The sequence below is a fragment of the Xiphophorus maculatus genome, chromosome 23, assembly GCF_002775205.1.
Source record: "Xiphophorus maculatus strain JP 163 A chromosome 23, X_maculatus-5.0-male, whole genome shotgun sequence".
Classification (NCBI taxonomy): Eukaryota; Metazoa; Chordata; class Actinopteri; order Cyprinodontiformes; family Poeciliidae; genus Xiphophorus; species Xiphophorus maculatus.
This window is the reverse complement of record NC_036465.1, coordinates 6,701,920-6,714,146: the sequence shown is the minus strand read 5'-3', so window position 1 is coordinate 6,714,146 and position 12,227 is coordinate 6,701,920. Positions and strand designations below refer to the sequence as shown.

The following is a 12,227-nucleotide window of genomic DNA, read 5'->3' as shown; positions in this document are numbered from 1 at the left end:
TAAATAAATAAATAAATAAATTTATTTATTTGAAACTGTCACTATGTTGTGACTGTATGAGATAGATAATCTTTAAAAAAAAAAAAAAAAATCGATCCCCTCTGGCTTCTCCCAGTGCTAACCAGAAACAACCAATCAGAGCCAGGTGGCGGGTCTTGTTGCTGCCAATCACAATCTCTTGTGGCGCTGCTCCTCCTCCCTCCCAAACACCCGCCTCTCACCTCTTTGCTAAGCTTCAGTTTGCATAGCCTGTTGTGAATGCTAAAGCTAGTTAGCATAGCCACCGATGACGCGGATTAACGGTAAGTTGTTTCTCTATTAGCACATTTAGGTATTTTAAGTTAATTTTAGACGATGTTTTCAACATTGAGCAACTAAAACTGTGCATTTATTTTATCATATTCTAAAACATGAGCTATTTTTAGTTTATAGTCGATATTTTAAGCTGTAAACATAATGGTTGTAAGAGTGTGGCCTTTAAGCTTACACTGTTTTTATTTATTTATTTTATTTTATTTTTTTCCATACTTCCCCAGCTTGTACAGTGAAACTACTTTATAATACAGTATAGTGAGAGGAAAACATCCCCACTTTAAATTTATTGTTTTCCAGTGATTGAATTAGTAGGTAAATAATTGCATAGAATAGGGTTCTAACAAATTAGATGTACAAAAACAAGTTCAGTCACTTGTTTATTGTTATTATTATTATTAATAATAATTGTTGACATTAGACCCAGAGTAATCAACTTTAAAATTGTTTTCTTTAGTCAGACAGCCAGTCACAGAGTAGAGGCTTTTCTTCTTATCACCATCAGAAGAAGACAGTATTCCTAACAGTACAGAAAGAAAACCATAAACTGTATTATGTTTGCCAATCATAAGTCAAATGAATCTTAATCATTCATCAACATCAGTACTATTTTTGTAATTTGATTGAAGGATTACTAAACATGAGCCAGGTGTTGATAACTTTCTTTGTACTGATTTTTGTTTTTTTCTGTTTTGTAGCTGCAATTCGTCCCTGGTCAAATTTATATATTAGTAAAGAGCAAATCTATGTTTGTATTTAAAGTGTCAATTACACACACACACAAAAAAACACTTGCAGCATTTAAAAAGATGAACTACTGTGCCTTACAAAAGCTTTTAAAAGTAAATATTTCTCAGAATACTATAAATGCAGAGCGTTGCTGTTTTTGTCTAATATTATCACATATAAACTTTGTACAGTTATCAGAAGTAGAAAAATTAAACTCAAGATGTGGAAATAGGAGCCATGATTCTGAAAGATATGCAGAAGTTCAGCCAGTTTCTTTAAAGTAACTGGATTATTTGAATTAAACCAGAATTAAAGATGAATAATTATTATATAAATACATCTGATTATTATTGATCAGTGATTTAGAGGTGAAGTTGTCAAGATCCAACCCTTCACCGTCTGAAATGTTGGAGTCGTCATTGCTTCCTGAACAATGTGGCTCAATAAACATGGCTGCAGTCCTTCATCAGATCCATTTTCCTCTTCTTCATCACTCCATCTGGCTTCTTCTAAAACTGCAGAGAAATCTCTCACAACTTCTGTGTGCTCAGCTTTTGTGGTTTATGGTTTGATTTACCCTGGTTACGTCACAAGATGGCGGCGGCATTTCACCCAGTTACTAAAACAGCCACAATCTGCATCTATAGCAAGAGAAATACATATCATTAAAAGCTTTTGTGTTCACAAAATGTAAGGCGAGCGGTTTGTCTTTCAAATCATTGAAGTGTTTTTATTGTTTCAGGGACACTTTAAGTAATTCAGTTGCCTTATCTTGACTAAAAGCAGAGATGGATACACAGAAACTGGGCACTACTTCAACATATTTATACTCAAGTAAAATGAAAACGTAGTGATCCAAGAAATTACTCCAGAGTAAAAAAGTATTTGGTAAAAAGTCTACCGATCAAATTATCAATCAATTAATATTTAAAACTTACATCATCAGACAGACTAAAATATAAAGTTAAGTGGAATTTTTTTAATTTTAAGGACAAAAATTACAATAAATAATTTAAATGGGTAACAGAAAACAACAAAATCAGGCAAAAGAATCAGTTTCAATAAAAAAAAAAATTTTTTAAACTTACTAAACCATAACAAAAACTGCAGGTCTGTGTCTGGTGAATTATTGGTTAAAACAATAATTGTTTTTCATTCACTGCGTAGAAAATCCAGAAATTTTACTCAAATAATCGTAGAGATACAAGTAAAAGTAAAAAGTACAGCTTAGTAAAAATACTCCTACAAGTACATGTTTTCAATAAATGTAACTAATTACTACCCAACTGGTTGAAACTGTAAACCTTCATGTCTTTTTTAATTATTGAGTCTTCCTTGTCCTTCCTAGTCGGGGTAGGATTGGATAGGACTGGATTTGCTGAAGCTGCAGTGAGGTTTGAACCCTTCCTGTCCCTTTGGCCTCCTCCTAACCTTTTTTTTATATTCTTATACAACACAGTGATTCAGTGGACTCCTTGAAGGTGCAGTGCTTGAGTTTTCCAGAAGATAGCAGCAGTCAGCTGTGTGCAGTGATCTCACCTCCATCAAGCGCCACTGCGGCAGGTAGCGCTGGAACAAAATGTTCACTTGCAGAAAGAAAAAAATGCAACGCCTAAGGCTTTGCTTCATTAGACATGTTGAGTTTTGAGTTCATATTTGCCTCAAATTCAATTTGTGGAGCAAATCTTATGGGGGAAAATGCATATTTGGTTTATTTTATGTTATGTCTCTTCATCTTTTGTGGCATTGGGGGATCAGGTTGTTCCATTTCCATTTTTACTCCTTTTTTTTCCTACTGTACCTCTAATTTTAGCCTCTTTCTTTGCCAGCCCTCCCCTCTCTGATGCCTCTGAATAGAGGCTGAGAATAGACGCAAGGCTGTTTCCAGTCAGAGCAGGAATGCCTATATATGGAGCTCCACGCCACGCAGGTACATCAGCAAATATGGGCGACTCTGATTTGTAAAGAGGGGTGATGGTAGGAGGAAGGAGGGGGAAAGTCGTCTTCCTACTATTACGTGTGTGTGTGTGTGTGTGTGTGTGTGTGTGTGTGTGTGTGTGTGTGTGTGTGTGTGTGTGTGTGTGTGTGTGTGTGTGTGTGTGTGTGTGGCCCCCCTGAAAAGAAGCCTCAATGCCAAACGTGTGCGTCAGTCTGAGTCAGATAGTGTCTCATTCTGTCTCGTCATACGTGTGCGTCAGAGCTGTTGCTGAGCGAAACTCGCTCCGGGGGAAGAAACGCGGGAGAGTGAAGGGGAGGGAGGAAAAGATGATGATGGTGGTGATGATGATGAGGGAGGAACAGAGAGCTCGACTCTGACGACACAAATGCATCAGCAGCATTAAGTGCACTTTAATATAAATGCATTTGTATGACAACCAAATACACTTATAAGCATCACAATAGAACACTGGTTCACAATGTCCATTCTGCAGTAAATAATAGGAATAATAATAATAAGATGTTCAGAATATATTCCATCTTATGCGATAAAAATCTCTCTCTTCTGTATGTACAGACCAGTAGCTGTTTCATACAAATGTACAAATGTGTACAACCTTTCAGAAAAGAACATATGCCTACATCCTGAGATGTAACGCATATGAAATAGCTTTTTTTTCTTCAAATATCACACATACAGAAGTATAATTTTTACACATGTATATTAACTTAGCCTTGAATAGCTAGAACGTAGGAATCAATCCTTTACTTTATCCGTAGACAACTCTACGTGAGCATGTCGACACCATGGGAATTGTACCATTCTCAACCCGTGTCGTTTGGTAACTGAATAGAAATAGCACCCGTCCCCCCCAGTTTTCATTTTTTTAAAACAAAACCTTTTTGTATTCTAAACCCCTCTCAAAAAAGAAGAATCGCTCGTTCAACATAGTCAATTCGTATGGAGTGCCGTTTGTTAAGTCGCACTGTAAAACATTAACAGCGATGATTTTGTTTATTTACCTGGTAACAAAGAAAAAAAAATGAGAATGTTAAATTTTCAAAGTCAAATTTTGAACATATTATTCCTACATTTATAAATCTGAGAGTTCCAAACTAAGTATTTAATTCACAAGTCTAAAATCTAAACATTTAGTTTTTAACTAAATGTATTAGTCTGAGTTAAATGTTTAGTTTTCAAAATGAAATATTTAGCTCCAAACTCTGACATTTATAAATATATGGAATAATATTGTGAAAAAATAACTTTGAAAAATGAACATTCACATGTTTTTTTCTCTCCTTCTTGGTAAACAAACCAAATGTCCGCTGTTAGTTTTTCACTGCTAAAGTTACAGACGGTATCCCATAAATTTGTGCCTCGCTGCACCGCGCTCCAGTGGAGCCACGATGCCGACCGTCCACTCGTTTGGAGTGGATGAAGAGTTCAGAGTCCAGGGGCCGTTTCAGGCACACAGGAGCCGCTATAAGCTGCCAGCATTGCAAATATTGATGCTGCAAGAATATCCAGCCGACTGCCCCACAGCCAAAAGCAGGGAAAGAAGAGGAGGAAGAGGAGGAGGAGGACCCGATGAGTCCACATTCAGAGTCTTAATGTACAGTACAGAGTAGCAGAGGGTTTGTGGCATGATCAGAGTCCAGTTCTTCATGTTTTCTTTTTGTTTGCAAATCACATCGATACACAAGATTTCAGATGGAGCGATAACCATGAGATGTTAAAGGTTTAAAAGTCGCAAACTCAAAGCTCAAAGTATCCCGGTTTCAATTCCATTTCTATGTTTTTGGAAGGCGTTTAAACCAGAACCCGTCTGGTTCTGGGAACTAAATCAGAAGATTTAAGACAAGAAATCTTGTTTCTCTCTCTCCCTCTACTGATTGTTTTCGCACTTAGGTTGTAAACGATTGTAAACATTTGACTTCCTGTAACGTTTGAGGTTTGGGTTTGCGTTGCTGCATGTCAGGCAAAAAAGTGCTATGATTCATCCCACTACTGAAATAGCAAGAAATGCATCAGTTGTTTTTGTTCACAACAGATATTTCACTACGAGTGAATACACATACGTATCTGGAGTTTGATCGTCTCTGAAGCTCTGGAGAGTAGAGGTGCACCGATAAATTGATCTGCCGATAAGTCCGACCCGATTTTCTTAAATTTGGGATCTGATCAACTAAAAATCAACCACTGTCCACCCAGCAGGACATGTCTGCAGACTTTATTTAGCAACATTTCAGGCAGTAAAAATCGTTACCGGACAAAATCGGGATCGGCAGGTCAGGCTTTTTTAAAGATCGGTAACCTGAAAACTGCAGTCGGTGCACCTCTAGCTGAGTGGTCACCAAATGGAGCCAGAACCCAGGCAGTTCTGGGTCCATTCGGTCGTCATGTGAATCTGGCACCAGTTTTTTTTTTTTTTTTTTTTTTTTTTTGCAGTATTACACAGAAGAAATGACTGAACAAAAATATATAGCCAATCTTTGTTCTTAGCAGACATGTAGGAGATGAAGTCCTTAAGTTGTATATACATTATGTATATTTATACACTTAATTGTTTTTTACTTTTCAGTAAAAGGGTCTCCACAAAATATGACAATATGCCATACTTAATGAAGTAAGTCACAGACTTATTTTAGAACGGAGGAACACTTCCACTCCCATCTGAAAGACAAAAACAGACAGTAGAAGAAGAAAATTAGTGACTGGAGTTTTTCACATATTAAAAAGAAGAAAGGTGAGATAAAACGCAGGTATACGCTCACCTTTGTGGAAGCACTGTGGCGATGGATGACATTGGAGTTGATACAACTCAGGTTGTTGCCCTAAGCCAGGGGCGATCGAGGCACCTGCCCCAAACATGGGTTCCAGGACGGCCAGTTCCTCCAGGAGGGACTGAGTGCAAGACACGGCGGGCGTGGGCGAGGCGACGGGCATGGCGGCGGCGGGGCTCGGGGAGGCGGTGAGGATGAGGGGAGGGGAAGCAGGGATGGAGGAGCAAGACGACACGGGCGACGACGCCACCTCCACCTCCATCTCCATTGCTTCCTCCGCCAGCCCTTCCCCGTCCTTCGTCGCCACGCTCGCCCCACGTCTGGCCACGGAGTTACATTGCGCCGATTGGACGCTACAGATGTGGCCCGCTCCCTCAAACTGGGAGGGTTGGTGCCAACACACTGGGGTGTGTGGGGAGGTGGGACTGGAGGGGGCAGAGAGGTTGGGAGCGAAGTCGTCTTGCAGGATCGTTTCTAGGATGTTCTCTTCAAACAGAGAGTCATCGTCGTCGAGGAAGATGGGGATGTCCAGACCTCTCCATGTTTTTACGGGATAAAACTCCCTCAGCATGTGGACTGGATCCGCCGCTTCGATAGCCGGGGACAGGAAGGGCGATGGAGGCGAGGAGGAGGGGGACAGTTTGGACAAAAGAGGATCCAGGTAGAAACCCTCAGCCAGGGAGCTGATGTGTTGAGCCAGGAGGGAAATCTCCGCCCGTTCCTTCTCCCGCTCCAAGGAGAAGAAGGTGAGGCAGGGCTGTTTGCCGGGAGACGCCTCAGGGGTCAGCAGGCCTTCAGGGGGACACTGGAGGGGCCCGAGCGGCACGTCGACGTAAAGCGGCCCGCGGACCTCTGGCAGAGTCATCACTGTGCAATCTCCGTCTCCTGGACTGTCGGGCGTGGGGGGCAGCTTCTCGTACAGGGCGCCGCTGCACGTCTCAACGGGGAACAGCAGGTCGGTGGAAAGGGCAGGCAAAGCCAGGGGCAGCTTGGTGGAGAGGGTGGTGGGCGGAGCGGGGCTGGGGTTCGTAGTGGGCGGGGCTGTGGAAGAGGCGGAGGGTGCCAGCGAGGTGGAGGAGGTGGCGGTCGTAGCAGAGGGAGGAGGCGTTGTGGTGCCAGTGGGGTCGAAGCTGAAGAGCGGCTCATTGAACTGGAAGCTGGTTCCTCCGACCTGCGGCGTGTACGGCGGGGTACACACAAACTCTTTGGTCTGCTGAGCCTGAGAGGTGGGCAGCGGCAGCGGCAGCGGCGGGTCGAGCTGGAAGGACGGGGGCAGGAGAATGTTCTGGGTTAAAAAGTCCAAATCTGCTACTGTCTCCACCGTGACGGGAGTCGGCGAAGACGCGGCGGAGAGGGTTTCTGTCGGCGGCGGCTGGAAGAAGCTGTCCTCCTCCAGAGAGGAGATGCTGGAGCGAGGGTCTCCCTCCAGCTGCATGGGCTCGGCGATGGAGCTGCCCGGCTCGTCCGAGGAGCCAACGCTGCAGCCGGTCGTGCTGAAGTCGAAGGACTGGGCGGACAGACCGCTGCTACCGGGCGTGAACACCTGGTCTGGGCTGGACAGGGTCTCTGGAGACTGCAGGCTCAGGCCCTCCGGCTGAGACGGGCCGGCGCTCAGAACCAGGGTCAGCTGGGTCTGCTCGGAGCTGAGCTGCTGGCGCACCGACCAGGCTTCAGAGTCACTGAAAAACAGAGAGGAAACAGAGAAACCTGGAGTCAGTTTCAGAGTTCATTCTTGTTTCCTTTAGATTTTCTTTTTTTTTTTTCATTTAAATTTTTTTCCAATTGGATTCCCAAAAAATTTGATTCATAGGAATTTTATTCCTATAAGAAATTTCACAATCGGGATCGGTTTTGGATAAAAGAAATAATTTATCCAAATTATTTATTTTCATTCGGATAAAAAGAAATCAACATGAGTATTTAAAACAAAAACATGTGAAAATAAGTTTCTGCAATTTTGATGCCAAAGGCAAAACGCCTCGGTATTTTTTTTACTAAAACGTCTGTAAGTTTGCTTTAGTTTACTTCAGCTGCATTGGTCTCTGAACAGATAATGTGGAGCCTTACTCATAACTTTTCTAAATGGTTTACATTCTCCATAATGCAAAAAGAATTTCTGATGAGGAACAAAAAAAAATCCAAATTATTTTATGTTCCATCCCCATTTTCTCTGAAACTATAGCAGCTTTATGGTGGTCATAGTAAAAATGATTTGGAGTTGGTTTTGCTGTTTTAAACCCTTCAGAAAGTGGAGCGTTCTCACCTGATGATGTAGTTGTTGCTGCTGATGGGAACGTCTCCATGCTGCAGCTGAAGCACCATGTAGAGCCAAACCCAGGACAGATCGTGAGCCTGAACACGAACCACCATCTCAGCTCTGCCCTCTCCACCTTCCCTCACTGTGAACAAGAGTTGAGAACATGTTATGGTCGGTGTGTAATCACATTAATCATCCTTGTGTGAATGTGCCAGTGGGCACAGTGTGGGCATGGACGGCTTAATTTGAGCAAACGGAGCGCTTACACAGGCTGCGGTGCTGAGCAGAGGCGTGTGACAGATCCTGTGGGTGGAGGAGGCCGTACCAGGAGCGGGAGCGTAAAGCTGTCACATCGTAGCCCAGATACACAGTCATGCTGCAGGGCAGAGTGGGAGGAGATGGGATTTTTCACGTCTTTATCCAATAAGCAGAATAAACTCACAATTTCTAGAGGAACGAAGGGCAAACTCACCTGTCCTGTGCCGCCTGGAGCCTCATGTCTCGGCCGTGCTGGGAGTGGAAACACGCCAGAAACAGGTTGGTCTCGGCCAGTGGGGGGGCAGAGGTCGTGTCCCTGTCTGGCCCTGACCCAGAGCGAGTGGGCTGTGGCTCCAGCGGGGTGCAGAAACACACCCACACCGGGTTGGAGGTCCAATAGGAGCTGGCGGTGGAGGGTGGAGCGAGGCAGCGAGCGCGGATCAGAACCGGCTTATTTCCGGCACTCTGCCTCCGCACCGACTTGGAGGTGTTGAAACGGCAGCGAAAGAGACGGTCTGTGGGGGAAAGAGGGGAGGAGAGTCATTAAAAAATAACATTTTAAATGTAGCAGTTAGTTATGGAGTACCACAGGGGTGTGCACTTGGGTCACTGCTTTTTATAACATATACAGGAAGTAGCATCTTTATTTCACCACCTTCCTGAGCGACTCAGTGGGTGGAGAAGTCAACTTGTAATCGGAAGGTTGTAAGTTCAATTCTAGCAAGGCACCAAGTTGTCTAACAATCTGTGCATTGTTGTAGAAATGTTTGTGAGCGTGTCTCTAATGTAAAGTGCTTTAAGTGGTCAAAATGGCAGGAAAAGAACTTTGTAACTCCAGTTCATTTACTGTTTCTTAAAATTAAAAAGTAATTTTGGCAAAAAAAAAAATCATCTATTAAGAACCGATTATGTGGTAAAATGCATTTAAATGATTTTTTTATGTTTGCTTGCTAATTCAGCTGTAAAATTTGAAGTACCTTGTGCTTTTCTTTGATATCTGAACTCTTATTTTGATAGGAAGTAAAATATGGAAATGCCAAACGTTAAATCTTCTGGTCTTAAATCTAATTTTAAGCTCCTGGCTGACATCAAGCACAAAATATTTTAGTTTGTTACATTTAAAATATTAGCGAATGTAAAGTAAAAAGTTTACTACTGTTTTATTGTGAGGAGTGCACCTCTGGTTGCCATGCCAACAGCTGGTTGCCATATGTGTTGAGCTTTAAAAAGAGATAGTTTCTACATCAAGAAGCTGGTGTTTAGATGTGGTTGAATATGTTTATGATCTAAAGTCAGTCTTTAGTGAAACTTTTGTATAAAAAATATCACCGCCTCTTTATTTCCAAAAGATGTTTGAGGCAAAAAAAAAAAAAAAAACTTTTAGGAAGGTGACAATGTAAGTTTTGGGGGTTTTGCTAGAGTTTAGTATGTGATTTTCATTTTTCATTGTGTAATAAATGAACGGTAGCTGCTGAATGTAGGAAAAGAACACGGTGTCTTACCCATCTCAAGTGATGTAGAAGCAGACAGGTTGGTCCTCATGATGAAGTGATCTGCAGTGTCGATTATATCATAAACGCTGTCACCTTGTGCCACAAGATCCACCTGAAACAACAACAAAAACAGATACCTGGTGATAAGCCCACCTGAATCAACCTTCCTGTGTTGAGGAATGCAGCAGCGGCGTGTGTCTCACCATGGAGTGTCCGAGGTGCTCGGAGACGCTGTCAGACAGGTAGAGCAGCTTCCCTTCTCCGGTAAGCAGCATCAGGAAGCCCGGCATCGCCTGCATCAGCTCCGACAGCTCGTGAAAAGACAGAAACGCAGCCCTCTCCTGGTCGCTACCAGCAGATCCAGCTTCTGGGAAGGAAGGAACCAAACAGCTGTTAAGAAAGAAGCGAGGCTTGGACGTATGCCGCAGTAGAGGCTTGTAGTTCAGCACCGCGGACAGCGAGGAAACACGAACATTTCAGCACCGCGGACAGCGAGGAAACACGAACATTTCAGCACCGCGGACAGCGACAGCCTCAGTTTCTCACTTTTATCAGCGACATAAACTGTTAATAACATCTAGAAGGATTATAGATTCACATTTTAGCCTAAAATCAGATTTCCATCACACTTCGGTTCGAACACTTGTTGATCCCCGCACTCTGCGGGAGATTGATCAACAGGTTGCCGTCTCAGTTCCTACCTTGCGTGAAGAAGACGGACTTCCTGGTGTACATGCAGGCCAGGGACATGATGTGCAGATACGAGAGCCGCGCTTTATCTGCATCAGAGATGGGCAACAGGTCCTTCAGGTTCCGGATCTCCGCGTTGATCTGGTCTCGTCGCGCCTTGGACGCCCCTTTGGTTGAGCGGTACATCGTGGTCTGTTGCTGCTGCGGCGAGCCGTCAGCCTCCCTCCGGGTGAAAAGTTGTAAAGCGGAGCGCTGTTAGAAGATCTGCTGAAGTTTCCCGTCGGAGGCAGGTTTGTAGAAGTGAGGGGAAGAAAAAGAAGATGTGCTATTGGACTTTCATCTCATCTGTTTCTTTTTCTCCAGAGCAAGGTTTTTTTTGTGGTAAAAACCTTCTCCCTTCGTCCCTCCTTTCGGAGTGCAGGTGAATCGGCGGCTGCAGGTCGCCGTCTCTTCTGGCTCAGATGTCCGGAACCCGTAAATCTGGTTGAGGGACTCTGCTCGCCGGTCTCTTATATAGCCTGGGACTCCACCGGAGCAGGGGGGCTCCCGACGCGCCAACACCGACGTAAAACGGAGGGAGGAGGAGGGAGGAAGGGGGATAGATATGCCTGATATGAATGCGAGCCGCGCTGAGAGTCTCCCCCTCCCTCCCTCCCTCCTGCCCTCTCCTCTCTCTGACTCTTCCTCGACGTCAGCTCTTCCCTTTACTCGGTCGTGACGTCGGCTTGAAATCGGGAGCTCCGGCGACGCAAAAAGCCCGATTTGGACAAAACCGAGTAGAGGGCGGAGCCATCGTAAAAACGTAACCGGAGTCACCGGGCTCCGGTGAATTGTGAAAGGAGGAGGAGGAAGAGGAGGAGGAGGAGGAGAGGATCTGTGCTGAATACGAACGAGGTCTGTGTGTTTATATGTCTGGCACCTGCCTGTTTGCCCCGGACCCGCCAGTAAACACGGCAAGTTCTTGTTAGACCGCATTTACTGAGACTAAAGGAGATTATCTGCCACCAGAAGAGGCTTTATAAATATTTATATCACATCTGAAAATCTCCCTTTATCTGATTATTATCACTTTATCTTATGTGCAGACCAACATAAACCCGTTTTTAATACATTCTGAGCAACAAAACATCCATTATTACAGCTAAATGCCGATTTCAAAGCGATTCATGATAAAACAATGCATATTAGAATAAACTACACAATTAAACGACCACAGCAATAAAAGATGAAATTTTTCAACCACGACGTTCATTTCTGACTCAGGATTCTCATTATTGTGATCTTTATTTTTTCTGTTCAGAGTTACAGACAAGATTTAGAAAGTCTGAATGAAAAGTCTGCCAGTTTTTTAATGAATGGCGCTCATGAATTATTCCGCGTTTCTAAAAATAGATTTCACCAGTGACCGACATGAAGGAGCGCGCCGCGCGCCCCCGCGTCCCCTCCCGGCTCCCATCCCTCCCTCCGATTCATAAAGAGCTGCAGAGGAAACACGAGCCGCAGGATTTTTACCGCTCTGCTTACATTTTAAATGACGGATTGAAGGTTCAGCCTGGTTTAGTTTCCACGATTCAAACGAAATTCAAAATCTGATCGGTTATATTTAGTCTAATTACTCAGATTTTCTGATAAATTAGGAATAATTGGGTGAATAGTGTTGATGAATTTGTTTTGTTATCTGAGATGATGAATAATCCCGTTTCAGAACTGCCGTGTTGTTAATCCGATGACTCAGCCACCTCTGTTTCCTCTTCCGCCTTCAC

At 43.6% G+C, this 12,227-nt stretch overlaps 1 protein-coding gene across 1 annotated transcript; it reads right to left on the bottom strand.

Moving 5' to 3' along the window:
- Positions 1–5,422: 5,422 nt before the first annotated feature.
- Positions 5,423–10,954, bottom strand: npas4 (neuronal PAS domain protein 4). The gene is made up of 8 exons (XM_005799489.2): positions 10,476–10,954; positions 9,978–10,141; positions 9,784–9,886; positions 8,496–8,796; positions 8,290–8,399; positions 8,030–8,165; positions 5,758–7,445; positions 5,423–5,656 (listed from the first exon to the last, which is right to left on the bottom strand). The coding sequence occupies exons 1-8, from the start codon at positions 10,648–10,650 to the stop codon at positions 5,628–5,630; spliced, it is 2,706 nt and encodes a 901-aa protein (XP_005799546.1). The 5' UTR covers positions 10,651–10,954; the 3' UTR covers positions 5,423–5,627.
- Positions 10,955–12,227: the final 1,273 nt, after the last annotated feature.

Coding starts and splice junctions, on each gene's coding strand:
- npas4 (XM_005799489.2), bottom strand. CDS start 10,650: ATGTACCGCTCAACCAAAGGGGCGTCCAAGGCGCGACGAGACCAGATC. Junction 7,446..8,029: donor AGCAACAACTACATCATCAG/GTGAGAACGCTC, acceptor TCTGTTTTTCAG/TGACTCTGAAGCCTGGTCGG. Junction 5,657..5,757: donor GCCACAGTGCTTCCACAAAG/GTGAGCGTATAC, acceptor TTTGTCTTTCAG/ATGGGAGTGGAAGTGTTCCT.